Below are 16,207 nucleotides of genomic sequence, written 5' to 3'. Positions count from 1 at the left end.
AGTTGTGTTTGAGTCCATCAGTTGTCCTCAGTATGAAAAAATGGATCTCAAAATCATAGTCACTGCTGGAAAGGGTTCAAATACGCAAAAGATGCTGGAAAACTGAAGAATCTGCAGGACATGGAGGATTTTTCTGAAGAACAGAGCTCAGTTTAACTGTTCAGAACAAACAAGGGACTCCTGAACAACCATCACAAAACAAAAAACAGTCATGGATCATCCAGATAACCGCACACAGTATTAAGAACCAAGGGTTCACAAACTTTTGAATGGGGTCATTTTAATAACTTCAGACATTTTTTTTGTCTTGTGGACTAAATTTAAACATCTTTTATGTAAAATAGCTTACTCAGGACAATACTAAATAAAATTAAAAAAAAACATGCATTTTGTATGATCTTTCTTATTTTGTTAAAATGACTCACATTTTCACTGATTCTGCAAGGGGTTCACAAACTTTCAAGAGGCACTGTATGTTCTCCTCTGTACAAAGGCAATCTTTTTACTCAAATATTCAACTTGCTTTTCCTAACCACATTAACCTGACTCTTATTAATATATAAAACTGAATCTTGGAACAGCACTTGTTTGTTGTCACCGAATGTTGCTTTCAAAAGTCTGATCCCGTGGAAAGAATTAACCATAGGATTTTACTTAACTAGCATACACAAAGTTCAAGAATGATGCTGTAATTGTTTTGCTTATAAACCACACCATTAGACTTAATTGAAGGGGAAAAAGTTAAACCATATATTTAACTTATATTTATATCTCTGCAACTCATGTTTGCTGGAGTCAAGAGAGAGTGACTAGAGGCAGGTTATATACACACATCTTTAATAAACATTATTGTACAAGCAGATGAACACTGAAACAGGAAAAACAGAAGGTCCACAAAGCACAGAGCAACTGCTGCCCTACAAAGGGGGAAAAAAGACACTATTACATCATAAGCATGGCATCACTTAACAAAATTTACAAGTGACATTAACACTGAATAAAGAGATATAAATGGTTTTACTTACATGGCCTCATGAATTACTCTAACCCATTCCTCGTTTTGTACTCATGCACATCAGTGCGGTGCTGTTTAAACAGCTGGTGCGGAACAGAGAGAGTGTTTAGAAATATCAAAAAAGTATGTTTGTGTGTATGTTTGAGAGTTCATTCAAAATGAGTTACCAATGCCCACAAGACAGCTGTGCTCCCAAATGCTAGTCCTACTCTCAGCATGTTTGGCTTGGAGGGATCCGGTTTGGAAGCTATAAAGGAATTTCTGCTAAACACTAAAAGGAGAGAGAAAAGCAAACCTCAAAACTTATATATATAAGTTATAAAACGTTATTATGCACAATATTTTCATTTTGTTAGATGTAATACGCATTAATGTAACAATAATGTCAAAAAATATTTTCAAATATTTATTGTCCTTTGTTGTAATGGCAATTAAAACATAATATATGGGCATTATAAATGCATTCTAAAATTGTGCAATTTATTACTTATATGAATAACTCATCATGCGATGAAACTAATGTATTGGCTGCTGTGTTGCTAGTCTTGCTAAGCTAGGCAAGGTCAGGCCACACTGCTTTGCAAACTTCCATAAGGCGAATAAAACAAATGTACCTAGAATATAATGTACGCCCAGCATAATTTGCATTGTCGTACTCACTCTTATTGACAGCTGAAGTCTTCAAAAATAACCGACCAACAGGCATTTTGGCAGCGTTTCTGTCCCAGACGAAATGCGATCCTTGCTCGATTACTTTTCCTGGCTCCTGTGGCTGACCTAGTGGCAAGTAGAGTAATCGACCACGAACGAATGACTCGATAACACATTTAATATACCTTTATTTCTCTCACATTCTGTGGTCATGTCAATCCCATAGACAGTAAAAGAAATGGACACAGCGACCCCATTGGAACTCAATTGAGACAAGTGAAGCCCGTTTTTAGCGATTTTTAGCACTTCCGTTTCTGACGCGCAGACTCAAACTAAACTTGATGACGTCAGCAACCTGTCTGACAGATGTAAACCTTCTAGTAGCTGTGCGTGCAAACTGCCATCGTTAATCTTGCAGAGACGGCGAGCTTGAGCGGGGAGTTATTTGGCGTGAGTGAGCAGGAGTAAGTATTCTGATTAATTATTTTGTATAGTATTTTAAAATGTAACGCCAGTACGCCATATCTCTTGACGTCTCCCCGATTGCCTGCGAGCTTCTCCTCCTGTCTGTACGGTAATTTCTCTACTGTGCGACAGAGAGTCGAGTGGTTATGACGCAATCGTTAGCCTATTTTTACAAAAACTGTTTCTACGGGGCCATAATGTAACATAGAAGGTAATGGAGCCCTTTATACATTGTCGTGTATCTTTAGAAATAAATAATGAACAAATAGAGTCTTTAAACGCCTCAGATGTAAAGTTATTCGCTGTCAAAGTGACGCAAAAATGAATGGAAGTCAATGGGTTGCTAACGCAAGTGAAGTTCTGCTACAAGATGGCGGCACGCGGCCGACTTCAACTTCCGGTCGACTTCCTTGCCCCCTGGTCAATCCTAAATGTTCTTCTTCTTCATTGGATTTTTACGGCAGTTGGCATCCATAGTGTTGCATTACTGCCATCTGTTGTCTCATTCAAGCTTACTCAATTTTTATTTTTTTTTTATTTTTTTTTTTTTTTTATTTAAACTCTTCTTTCCAGTCCAGTTCTCCTTTGAAAATTAAACAAATATCTCCGTCCTTGGTCATTATTTCCATATGTTACTATATTTTTAACATTATATTCTAATATACCTATTTCCTGTAGCTGATTCTTGAACTCTTGCCTTTCTAGTATGTATTTCTTACATGATATAAAGATGTGATTAATTGTTTCCTCCTCCTGACATTCATCACATAATCCTGTTGGGTGTTTTCCTATACTATGAAGAGTTTTGTTTAACTTGCAATGTCCAATCCTCAGTCTGTTTATTATGACTTGTTCCTTATGAAGAGTTTTGTTTAACTTGCAAATACCTATCCTATTTTGTATCATGTACAGATGTCTCCCTTTGATTTCATTATCCCACTGCTGCTGCCATTTTTCCATTATCTTTTTCCACACTAAACTCTTCCCTTCTGTTTTTGATAATTTAATTTTGACATCAATATTTCCTTTTTTTGTTGCCTCTTTTGCCAGTCTGTCTACTCTCTCATTTCCCTGTATGCCCACATGAGCTGGTACCCATAAATATGTAATGTTTTTTCCCATGCCTACTTATTCTTGAGTTTGTAAATAAAATCTCATAAAGTAATTCCTGATGGGTTCCTAGTCACACCAGACTTTATACTCATGAGGGCAGAAACAGAATCACTACATATTACAATGTTGTCCCATCCGGATTGTTCAGTCCATTCTAATGCTAGTAATATTGCATACAACTCGACTGTATACACACTTAAGCTGTCAGATGTTCTTTTGTTTATTCACACATTATGACTAGGAATATATACAGCAGATCCTGTTGTCTCTGATTGTAAATCCTTTGATCCATCTGTAAAAATCTGAATACTATCTTTGTACATATTGTCCATATATCTATAATATTCACTAACTATATCTGTACTCCTACTGCATCCTTTTATTATTAACAGCTCTATGTCCACCTTTGTATTTTTCCATTGTCCAGATTGGCTTGTTAGTCCACACCACAGTACTAGCAAATTCTTTTTCATATACACCCATTTCTTTTGCTATTACATCTCCTGTCCAACCAAAACTTTCCTTTTTCCTCCTCTCCTTCTCCCAACAATTCTGTAGTACCTTTTTTGTTGGATGATTGTCCCCATGCCCTCTTAAATGAATCCAATAGTTGGCTACCAGATGTTTCCTTCGTAGCCATAGAGGCATTTCACCTGCTTCAACCTGAAGTGAACACACTGGGGAAGTTCTGATTGCCCCTAAACATATTCTTAAAGCTTGTGTCTGCACAACATCCAATTCAGTTAATACAGATTTTGCTGCTGACCCATACACAATACAACCATAATCTAATTTAGACCTTATTAGTGCAATATAAATATATTTCAGAGCTGAAAAACTTGCTCCCCAATCCAATCCTGCAAGACACCTCATTACATTAAGCACTTTTTTACATTTACACACTGTATACTTTATATGTTCCCTCCACGTTAGTTTTGTATCAAAATATACTCCCAGGAATCTAAAACACTCTACTTTCTCTAAATTGGTTCCATACATTTCCACCTTGCATTCCTTATCCTTCTTTTTATTTGTAAAAAGCATTACCTTTGTTTTTTCTACTGAGAACTTAAACCCCCATTTTGTCCCCCACTGTTCCACTTGATTAATTTCCGTTTTGTAATTTCCTTTTAATAAATTCACCATTTCTTCCTCTCTTCCATATAGCTCCATCATCTGCAAATAGGGATCTCCCCATATCTAATGGAAGCTCTGAATATATATCATTAATCATGATGGAAAATAAAATTGGACTAATTACACTCCCTTGTGGTGTCCCATTTTCTACATTATATTGATTTGATAATTCTTGACCTATCTTTACCTGAATAACCCTTCCATTTAAAAAATCCATGATCCAATTGAACATTTTTCCTCCAACTCCCATTAAATGCAATTTAATTAAAAGTCCCTCCCTCCACATCATGTCATACGCCTTCTCCACATCAAAAAACACTGTTCCCACTGTCTCCTTGTTTACTTGAGCTTTTCTTATCTCATCTTCCAAATTTATTACCGAATCAATTGTATTTCTTCCTTTTCTAAATCCACTTTGACAACTAGCTATTATATCTTTACTCTCCAAAAAATACATAAGTCTTTCATTTATCATGCGCTCCATTAATTTACAAATATGTGAAGTTTGTGGCCTGTAATTTCCCGGCTTGCTTGGATCTTTGCCAGGCTTTCTTATTGGAATAATTACTGCCTCTTTCCAACTTTTTGGTAACCTTCCCTCCTCCCACACTCTGTTATATAACATCAGTAGCTTCTCCTGATTTTTCTATACTTAAATGTTTAAGCATGCTGTAACACACTTTGTCTTTCCTGGCGCAGACTTCCCTGTTCTATTCAATGCCCTTTGCAGTTCTCCCATGCTAAAAGGGACATCTAACCCTCCCTCTCCATTATTTTTCCTTCCTAATGCCCCCCTATTCTCTTCCTTTGTTCTTTCTCTACCTCTTTTATCCTAAATGTTGAAACACACTCGAGTGTACATAACAACCATTCATTAATTAATAATAATTTTATTTTCTTTCTTTCTTTCTTCCTTTCTTTTTTTTTAAATCTTTTTTTTTATTGACAATGTTCTCCAAACAGGTGAATTGGTGTCTTGTAATAAATAAATTAAATTGAATTCTCAAAACAACAAAAAGGTGTAAGAGAAAAATATAATTGTCACAATTGTTTTTATTGGAATGATACATAAAAATGATCCATCTTGAATCTATAAAAATCTAAAAGTCCTTCCAATCTTTCATATCCACTCGAAAAAAATCCTTGTTTACACAAATAATCTTTTTTTTTCGGTTGAACAAAAATACAGTAATTATCAATATCTAAATGATATCTCTCAAACACTTTCAGCTGAATACATGCCATGCAAAACCACAGCCTCTTTTACTTTATCATTAAACATTATTATCCTCAAATACTCAAAGGTTTAGTCCAGTTTATATTATATCCAGTTTTTTAGAATAGTAGTGGTTTCATCATAATAAATATATGTTTATTAGTACAGCTGTATTTATCTGCTATAAACATGCTGTCTTTCAGAAGCACGGCTCCCACAAGCCTTTACAAAAGTTTTTTTGCTGAAGCGTCAAACACAATAACAGCATACTTCCAAGATAATATTATATGCATAAGGCATTACATGCATCATTCAATACGCTCGGTCGTACCTTTATTGTAATTATAAGAAAATCGCCAGGGGCAGCACTATCATTTCCTTTAACGTTATGTATATTTTCCATATAGTTATATATTTAATTTATAGTACATTTAAAAAAAAGTAGTTTCCACTGTTTTATCCCCGCCTCGGAAATGCCGCACACTCCGCGCATGCGCAGTTCCCCGCTTGACCCGGGGAGGATCAGCGTCGCCATTTTGGTTCTGAAGGGGGGCCTGCTGTCACCACGTGAAAGCGAAAATCCCCAGACAGCGAAGTTCGGGGGGCTTTTACGATACGGCAGACAATCCGGCCAGAGGATCGCGGGTTCCGATTCATGATCAGAGCAAAGTCACGGTGATCAGTACTCAAGAAGAAGAAGAAGCATGCCCTCGGTAACTCTGCCGCCGAAGGAGAACGCTCTCTTTAAGAGAATATTGGTAAGTTGGGGGAAATATATCTGCTAACGAACGCAGGATTGTTAATAATAGAAAGCAAGCGTGTGTCAACCCCCTTCCTATTTTAGCCAGGATCTCTCTCCGCTGACCTCAAGAGAAATCTCCTAGGAGTCTTTTGCAAGCTAACAAGTGCGCATTGGCATTGCTTTAATACTCGTAACATGATTATTAGCTCGTGCACGTTCACGCACTTTGAGAGCAGATGAACTTGCCCGACACAGAGCAGCTAACTGCCTTAGAAAGTTAAGCGCAAAGATCAGTGATTTAATAGCTGTGTGGACGGAATAAACATTCAACGATGCTACAAAGTCGCTTTATAAAGTTGCACCAGTAACAACGTGTTGTTTGAGTGCTTCGTGCACCAAGTCAAAACACGGGTTGAATCGATTAGTCACCATACAAGTGAACAGAATGAAAGTTCATCCATTTACAGCAGCACTAACCTCAAAATAAGAGCAGAGCATGAAACATTCGAAGACAGTGTTGTAATATCTACGTTAGTGTGCTGTTTACACGTGGTATGATTTATAAACATCATTATTGACACATTAATTAGTACCTGAACGCTTCTCCTCAAATCTGCTGTCGGTGCTAACTGGACAAATCATGCATTAACATTTAACTATCATTAAAAAATGATGAAAATACTAGATTTAGTTAATGAATCATGATTTGTTAGTCATGTCAAGGGAGAGACATTATCATTCTGGAAAGCTTTTGATCAGACAAAAGTGGGTGTAATGCAATTAATATTGATTATTTAATATACTTAATATATTGTGTTGAATAAATACAAGGTTACTGAGATTAAATTACAGTTAAACTTTAAATTTGTCAACATATAGTAGCACACGAGCGTATAATGTGTGTTATATGCTGACACTTGCATGTAGCAAAGCTGGTTTTACTAAAAGCTGCAAAACTTTGTGATTTCACAGAGACCTTAAATAGAATATGTCACAACATTTAGGCCTATGAACATGCTTTTGGGTAGTTCAGCTGTCTAGGACACAGCGGGTAAAAAGCCTGCTCTGATAGTGAACAATTAGAAATAATTTTTAACATCCAAATGATGGACTTTTGTTGTAATGAAAATCTTTTTTGTGCTTTAAGAAGTAGTTTTTATGTCATAGTGACTCAACAGCAGCTTGCCCAGTCATTGCTGTTAATTAGTAATGTGTATTAATGACCAGTCATGAAACGGCCCCAAATGGTTGTTCTTACTGATTGTTAGACGGTCCTGATTTTTGATATTCCAGCATACAGTTAGAAATTCAAAGTCATCTGACGTGGGTTTATGTGTGTTTTCTAACATCTGTTTCTGTTCTGTCACAGGGAGGGAGCTTGAATTGCTAGAAGGCCTTATTGTGATTTAATTTCTTAGACTCACACATTACATTTCACTCATGATAACAATGCCAACAACAGTGCTTAAAGATGTCTGTCCCTTAAACAGGATTATGCCAGAAGGCATTCCTTCATGTTACTGTGATGTTGATATTTGGCAGACATCTCTTCTAGGATGTCCAAGCTGTAGTGGTGACAAAAGTGGATCGGAATCTGTTTGTAATCAACATCTCACCATCATAACCTTTTTATCTGAGCCTGCTATGGGCGTTGTAGCAGTATTGTGAACTACTTTAATAAGAGTTACATTAGTAAAGGCTGGAATACGCTACACATTTCCCCCTTGAATTTATAGTTTGAACAGTTGACGCTAGTTGCCAAAAGTTTAGCCGATTTTAAAAGACACATTGTGGAGCCCTTTTCTGCGTGAGTTTGTAGTGATCAGAACGACTTGAAAGTCTGGAAGTGTATGACCTCAGTGACTGCTTACGAAGTCTGTGAGTGTATGATGCCTAGTGTTTCGAAATCTGTTCAGATTTTAAAAGACGTGTAGTGTACTCCAGCCTTAAGCAGCAGATCTTTAAGGGGAACGTTGTGACAGGAGGTGCGGCTTTCTTCTCTGATTCTTTTCTGGCATTGATATCTTGATTATCCAGCGCATGTCTTTGCAGGAGTTTGTGAACTCCTTTAGCCTTTGTGTGTCTTCTACAGAGTCCCAAGGTGATTCACACTTGTATAACACACCTGATTTTGGAATTGGAATTGTTATGTGTGTCACACTTGCTTTCTGCATGGTTTTAAAGGTGGTTTAAAGTGTTAGGAAGACAACCACACATCTTCACCCTTCTTTCATTTTGCCTAATGTGCAGTGAACAAGTAATTATTAGCGTGCTTTTTCCATTTTATGTCTTGCAGAGATGCTATGAACACAAGCAGTACAGAAATGGGCTCAAGTTTTGCAAACAGATCCTGTCCAACCAGAAGTTCGCCGAACATGGAGGCAAGACATTCATTACTTCAGTTTCTCATCATTTTGACTAATTCAATTTGTTGAGCACACAGTGATTTCTGTTTTTCCATCTTGCAGAGACCCTTGCAATGAAAGGCCTGACTCTGAACTGCTTGGGCCGAAAGGAGGAAGCGTATGACCTAGTGCGACGTGGCTTACGAAACGATCTGAAGAGTCATGTCTGTATCCTTAACACTTTTTCCAATGTCAGTGGATTCATAAAAAAGAATTGTCAAAAGAAGTCATTTCTTTGCACATATTAATACTTGTACCCAACTGTTAGTGATTGACCAACAGGGCCTAGTCAAATTGCGAGGGCTGTGATTTAATTAAATACATATATGTGCTTTTTTAAAATTATTATTTATAAAAAAAATGTTTTTACTGTACAATCAGTTATTTTATAAGCTTTATTATATAATCACAAAATTTTGGGCCAAATTTTGCAGCCCCAGAGTCACAGTTTTGGTCATGAAAGTAGTCACTTGATTATTTTCCCACCAAATCGTACAGTCGTAGGTGCAGAGCTGTTTCCTGTCCTTAACTCTTCTTCAGGTTGGCACGTTTATGGTTTGCTTCAGCGATCGGATAAGAAGTATGACGAGGCCATCAAGTGCTACAGGAATGCTCTTAAATGGGACAAAGACAATCTGCAGATCCTCAGAGATCTCTCACTGCTGCAGATCCAAATGAGAGACCTCGAAGGTTACAGGGTAAGTTATTTTGAATGTAAGTGCTTCCATGTGTCAGGAAACTACAATGTTCCATGGAACAAGCTAATAAAATAGTTATTTTTCCAAAGTACTTCTTTGACTCAAATTGTTTTGGTCTTAATATAATTTGAAATAGGGCTGCACGATTAATCGCATGCATTTGTCATGCGTGTCTCATCAGTAAAGCCGGTTCCGTGATTAGCGGTAAATGTCTGTCACCTGTTTTCAAACGGGAGCGGCAGTTAATACACAGAGCCGTAGGTCACTGACAAGCTACGCAATATTCTGTTCATAATTGAGATTAATCGCATTCGATTATGAACACGATATTGTGTAGCTTGTCAGTGAACTACGGCTCTGTGTATTAACTCCCGGTGCATTTGAAAACAGGTGACGGATATTTACCGCTAATCACGGAACCGGCTTTACTGATGAGACACGCATGACAAATGCATGCGATTAATCGTGCAGCCCTAATTTGAAACACTTTCTCTCTCACAGGAGACCAGGTACCAGTTACTGCAGTTGCGACCGGCTCAGAGAGCCTCCTGGATCGGTTATGCCATCGCGTACCACCTTCTGGAAGATTATGAGATGGCGGCTAAGATCGTGGAGGAGTTCCGCAAAACACAACAGGTATTTTTTTCACTGCTTCCTGTAAGTTGTCATTTACACTAAGTTTATTGTTGCAGACAGTGTTTGTTTTTGGATGCCACTGAGGTTTGTTGTTGATTGTGTTTCAGACGTCTCCAGATAAAGTGGATTACGAGTACAGTGAGCTGTTGCTTTATCAGAATCAGCTGCTGAGGGAGGCCGGGCTTAACAAAGAAGCCCTCGATCACCTGACCAGCTATGAAAAACAGATATGTGACAAACTGGCTGTAGAGGAGACACGAGGTGTGTGTGTGGCATATATATTGGTTATTGCCTGATATTAGAGGGTTTCTTTTTTTTATGGCTGATTTGATGTAATGCCAATTTTTTTCAATTTAATGTGTCCTTGTATTCATTTCATTTGATGAGATTTTATTTTTTTTATGGAAATGTATTTTTGCATTAAACAAAATAACAGAATTTGAATATTACCGGTAATTTTATAGCTCTGATTTTGGCATCATGAATTTGTTTATCCTCTGGTGTCACAGTTTTTTAAAAGCAACGTATGTTGGTATGTGTGTAGGAGAGCTGCTTCTCAAGTTAGATCGGGCTGGAGAAGCTACGGAGGTCTACCACCGACTGCTGGAGAGAAACCCTGAGAACTGGAGCTACTATCAAGGGCTAGAGAAAGCACTCAAACCAAGTAAATACAGATTTTTCTCAACACAGCAAATCTTGGCTGATTTGAATTTCTATTAGTCCCTTACTCAATGTCTGCTTTCAGAGAGTGTCGAGGAGAAGCAGAAAATCTATGAAGATGCCTGGGTTAAGTATCCTAAAGGCCTGGTGCCAAGAAGACTTCCTCTCAGCTTCCTCACAGGTCAGCGCCAGTCTTGTCAAATCAGTAGAACTGTTATGCTCTCAGAATGTGGCCGTGTATATGACTGCATTTGGCTCTCGCAGGTGAGAAGTTTAGAGAGTGTTTGGATCGCTACCTGAGGATGAACTTCAGCAAAGGATGCCCGCCTGTCTTTACCACACTGAAATCACTCTACCATCAAAAAGACAAGGTGAGATGGGGCAATATAACCAAGAGAATGTGTAGAACATATAAGAACAGACACCATTTTTATAACATGTTCCTGTCTTCTGCAGGTAGAAATAATTGAGGAATTAGTTGTGGGCTATGAAAAATGTTTGAGAACTTGTAAAATGTTCAACCAAAAGGGTGAGTACATGTAAACAGATTTTGATGACGGATGACAGTGTTGCCAAAGTTCTCACTGTGGACATGTGTTGCTGAATTTGTAGATGATGGGAAAACGGAGCCCCCCACTACTTTACTGTGGGTTCAGTATTTCCTGGCCCAGCATTTCAACCATATCGGCAAACAGACGCTTGCCCTCGAATACATCAATGCAGCCATCGAAAGCACCCCCACCCTCATAGAGCTCTTCCTCATCAAGGCAAAGATATACAAGGTAAAGCGACCTCGCGTCGTTGAAACAGTTTGACGTAAAAGAAATGAGACACTTTTACATTGTTTCAAAATGTTCTCAAGATAGAAACCATTAAATAGAACATGAGAGAGTGACTTTATTTTCCGTGTCTTGTTCTCTTATAAGCATGCGGGTAACATCCGTGAAGCTGCTCGCTGGATGGATGAGGCCCAGGCTCTGGACACTGCTGACCGCTTCATCAACTCCAAGTGTGCCAAGTATTTGCTCAAGGCTGGACTTATCAAAGAGGCTGAAGAGATGTGTTCCAAGTTCACACGGGTTAGTATGGTGAAGGTCACATGCTTGTGAGAACGCACTTAAAATAACACCAGTTATTACATATATAATATGGGCTATATGGTCAGATTTTTATTCAGTAAGAGTGCATTAAAAGTATCAAAAGTAACAGTAAAAACTTGTATAATGTTGCAAAAAGGTTTCTATTTTAAATTAAGAAATGTTTTTGAGCACTAAATCAGAGAATGATTTCCAAAGATCATGTGACACTGAAGACTGGAGTGACGGCTGCTAAAAATTCACCTTTGCCATCACAGAAATAAATACATTTTTTAAATATATTAAAATAGAAAACAGTTGTAGTAATGTTTCACAATATTACAGTTTTGGTTGCATTATTGATCAAATAAATGCAGCATTGATGAGCATAAGAGACTTCTTTTTTAAATCGTACTGCTCCCAAACATTAGAATGGTAGTGTGTTATTTTAGTTTCTATATAAAGTCCTTTTAAAAGACAAATCTGTTCATTTGGAGGCATTGCCTCTGGCAGCTGTTCAGCTCCAGAAAGACTGAAATAGTAAAATGTTAGTTAACATTACATTTTAGGAGCATTGAAAGCAGTAACATTTTTTTCCTCCTTTGACCAAAAACCCTTTTTCAGTTGTTGTTTTTTTTTCAGTGCATTTTAGTGCAAAAACTGACAGATAATGATTTAACCAATAATTTGCTTGTCCCTTGTAAATGAAATTTGGGACTACAATTTCCATAATGACTTTTTAATCTCTCACATTAATTTTTCCAAGAGTGTCTCATTATCAAAAACACATCAGTCTGAATGTATCCAATCTCTGTCACCTGCAGGAAGGAGCCTCTGCTGTAGAGAATCTGAATGAGATGCAGTGCATGTGGTTCCAGACGGAGTGTGCTCTGGCCTACAAGTCCTTGAACAAATATGGAGAGGCGCTGAAGAAGTGCCATGAAATTGAGAGGGTAAATCTTGCAGAATTAGATACTATCAGATGTTGATTTTAGCTGTAGTTAGCAAACTGACATTAATTGGTCTGTGCTAAATCTGTAGGTTATATAAATATCCTGACACTTTTGTTGTTGACAGCATTTTGTGGAGATAACAGACGACCAGTTCGACTTCCACACATACTGTATGCGGAAGATGACCTTGCGTTCTTACGTCGATTTGCTCAATCTAGAGGACGTGTTGCGCATGCACCCTTTTTACTTCAAGGCAGCACGTACAGCCATCGAGATCTACCTCAGCCTTCATGATAACCCGCTCTCCGATGACAACAAGGAGTCGCAGGCTGACAATGGTACAGTCATGCACACAAAACAAATTCAAACTTTAGAGGTCCATCCTTGCTTTTTGAAAAAAAGTAACAATTTTTTATTCTGTAGCCAACCTAACAGACAAGGAGCTGAAGAAATTGCGCAACAAACAGAGACGTGCCCAAAAGAAAGCCCAGTTAGAGGAGGAAAAGAAGAATGCTGAAAAAGAAAAACAGCTAAAGAACCAAAAGAAGAAAAAGGAAGAGGATGAGGAGGAGATTGGAGGACCTAAAGAGGAGCTCATACCAGAAAAACTGGCGAAGGTGTGTATCTTGACAAAGCCTTTTGTACTTTACAGGATAAAATATTTTGATTCTGTTCATCAGCATGTGCTGTTTCTGTCTGTAGGTTGAGAATCCTCTAGAAGAAGCAGTTAAGTTCTTGACTCCTCTCAAGAACTTAGTTAAGAATAAAATAGACACGCATCTGCTGGCCTTTGAGATCTACCTCAGGAAAGGTGAGCAGACTGATGAACTTGAACATAGTGATTCATAATGTTTCAGGATGTGTGATTGAAAACTCCTAATGTGTGTTTGTGTTTGTAGAGAAGTATCTGTTGATGCTGCAGTCGGTGAAGAGAGCTTACTCACTGGACCCCGATCACCCCTGGCTCCACCAGTGTTTGGTGCGATTCTTCAAAGGAGGTACATAAAGGCACATATCGTTTCCTCACATGGGACAAAAAAAGATACATGAACAGTAAGATCTGTGTCTGTTTTCAGTGTCAGACAGTAAGGACATGCCGGAGGCAGTGCAGACGGTTCTGAAGCAGGAGATCACAAAACTGTTTGGCGAGAGTGACCCCAAGACTTTCAACAAGAACTTCCTGAGCAAACATGCAAACTCAATACCACACAGAGTTGCAGGTACCCACTTTATGATGTTAAAGAACTTTTGAAAACCACTATCGACTCTTCATAGACACAAGACTGAGTCATATTTGTGATTCAATTCTAAAGCCAAACGTTTGTTCACTCGTTGCTTAAACGTTCCATTCCATGCCCTTGTTTTCATTATGCAAGATCTTATTTATTTAATCCAGTCATTTAATCAAGAGATTAAAGGATTCCACCATTAAAGGATTGGTCATATCTGAAACAGTTAAATCGCTAGAGGTCACAGTCTCACTGTACTGTTGGTTGCTTCTACTGGGTTCCTGTATCAGACCATTTCAGAAAGCAGATCACTGTCTGCAGTGTCTTTGGTGATTGTTCAATCACATTGCTGCTCATAAATTTGAACTACACCAGTGGCCACTTTCACTCAAGTGACCAGATATGAATGACTTCTGATTGCTTTGTTGCTGTGAAACCCTTAAGCATGAGTGTACCACTAAATTCCTGTAGCTGTTCATTTAGCATCTACCTTTTTGTTGAATGCAGCTGCTAAGATGATGGTCTTTCTGGACCCCTCCTCTGAGGGGATGGCTGCCGAGCTGGCTACCTCCTTGAACGAGTCCCTAACAGGCGGAACCATTCAGGTACAATAACCATAAACAGAACCGTATAAAATTGGGATATTTCTCATGAAAAGCATGATGCTACATCTCTCATATTTGTATGTGTGAATATCAGACGTGTACCGAGGTGCTCCAAGCGTTGAGGGATGGCAGTCTGGGCTCACAGCAGGAGAAAAATCTCGAATCGTACCGTGCGTCTTGCCACGGTATCTATCCCTACGCTTTAGCCTTCATGCCCCCCAGTTACCAGGACAACTCTGCGGTGACCACCAATGGAGACCTGTCCCCCTGCGACCATGAGGACATGCCTAATGAGATATGAGCATTTCAGGAAGGGAGCAGGGTGGCCGTTTTATGGCCGTCAGCATTTTGAGACCAGACGCCCCACTGAGGTTGAGACTCTACTGCACTAACAAGACCATGGTTACCTTCCGCCTTGGAAGCGAGCGAGCAATAGGGGAAAAACCCATTTTACATTTTTTTTTTTCCTCCTTTCTATCTTGTTTTGCTTTTTTAAAAAAAAAAAAAAAAAATGGCCAGTGGCGTCTCTTATGCTAGAACAGAATAAACGGTATTAAAGAGAAAGATTGATCAGCACAGTCAAAGTGAACTCATCGGGCCTAATTCATGTTTATCAGACACATGCATCTTGCTTAACATGTTTTTAAGAGTAATTTATATAAGATAATATTAAAGAGAACCGAATAATATCAGGAGGAGCAATACTTTTGGTCTTGGTTTGACTTGCGTGGTCGTGTGCCAAACCTGTGGGGCGGACCTTTAGATGCAGATGACGGCACCTGTTGCGAGGGTACCTGGGAAAGGGGGGTTGGGGGTGTGGGGAGTGTGGCACTGAATAAATGTGGCTGGGCAGAAGCTGTTCCAGGATCAGCCACCAGGGGGAGCCAGCAGTGAAAACCCACCACTTCTGCTGGGAGGAGACACTGATGTTCAGCCAATCAGCTGATAACAGTCTAATGAAAGGTTACCTGGAGTGCCAGGAGAGGCAGACGTGCATCTCTTTATTTTATATATTTTTTTTCTTTAATCCTTTGCTGCCTTTCGGTTTTCCAGTGAATATCTTAGAGGCCGCAGTGGCATCTGTTGGACCTGTAGGACTTTTACTGTGACTGTTTCTTTTGGGTTTGTTTGGCATCTTTTATTTTTCTCTCTCACTCATTGTTTGGGTTCTCATGTTGGTTTCAAACTTTCTGCTTTCTGTTTATGATTTTTTTCCACCATAATACAAGACTCCATCAAACTGTCTGAATTCTGAGAACATGTCCTGTCATTTGACACTCACACAGTTACAAATAAAAAAAAAATAACATGACTGTGATGTATTTCTCTTTTTGTTTTTTAATTTCCACATTTGGTTTTGGTTACAATGTATGATGTAAAAGTTTAATCTTTTAGAAAATACAGAACACAAGAATTTGCAGGGGTTTTGCTAAAGTTAAACCAAACATTTGCTGATGAAAAGAGCTAGAATTTGTATCTATATAAATATTTATTTTTACTTCACTCATTTGGGCTTTACTTTTATTGGTTACCAATAAGATTACTTTAAAATATATACAAATGTATTACAGCCTTGATTCCTGTGTAGTAGTAGTGGTTGTCAACA

The 16,207-nt window shown here is 38.4% G+C and overlaps 2 protein-coding genes across 2 annotated transcripts; one reads left to right on the top strand and one right to left on the bottom strand.

The window, feature by feature from the left end:
• Positions 1-820: 820 nt before the first annotated feature.
• LOC109102998 (NADH dehydrogenase [ubiquinone] 1 subunit C1, mitochondrial-like) lies at positions 821-1,901 on the bottom strand. Its single transcript, XM_019116322.2, has 4 exons — positions 1,676-1,901; positions 1,183-1,286; positions 1,026-1,098; positions 821-917 (listed from the first exon to the last, which is right to left on the bottom strand). Exons 1-3 carry the CDS (start codon positions 1,719-1,721, stop codon positions 1,039-1,041), a joined length of 210 nt encoding a protein of 69 aa, XP_018971867.1. The 5' UTR covers positions 1,722-1,901; the 3' UTR covers positions 821-917; positions 1,026-1,038.
• A 4,196-nt stretch (positions 1,902-6,097) lies between these two features.
• On the top strand, positions 6,098-15,913 carry LOC109102860 (N-alpha-acetyltransferase 15, NatA auxiliary subunit-like). Its single transcript, XM_042738204.1, has 20 exons — positions 6,098-6,355; positions 8,636-8,720; positions 8,808-8,912; positions 9,285-9,442; positions 9,944-10,078; positions 10,186-10,339; positions 10,623-10,742; positions 10,824-10,919; positions 11,003-11,109; positions 11,195-11,267; positions 11,351-11,520; positions 11,665-11,817; positions 12,639-12,767; positions 12,892-13,105; positions 13,191-13,384; positions 13,470-13,578; positions 13,667-13,765; positions 13,844-13,987; positions 14,504-14,601; positions 14,696-15,913. The coding sequence occupies exons 1-20, from the start codon at positions 6,302-6,304 to the stop codon at positions 14,900-14,902; spliced, it is 2,604 nt and encodes an 867-aa protein (XP_042594138.1). The 5' UTR covers positions 6,098-6,301; the 3' UTR covers positions 14,903-15,913.
• The last annotated feature ends 294 nt before the right edge of the window (positions 15,914-16,207 follow it).

This window comes from Cyprinus carpio, chromosome B14 (assembly GCF_018340385.1).
Source record: "Cyprinus carpio isolate SPL01 chromosome B14, ASM1834038v1, whole genome shotgun sequence".
NCBI classification, from domain to species: Eukaryota; Metazoa; Chordata; class Actinopteri; order Cypriniformes; family Cyprinidae; genus Cyprinus; species Cyprinus carpio.
This window is presented reverse-complemented; position numbering and strand designations above follow the sequence as displayed.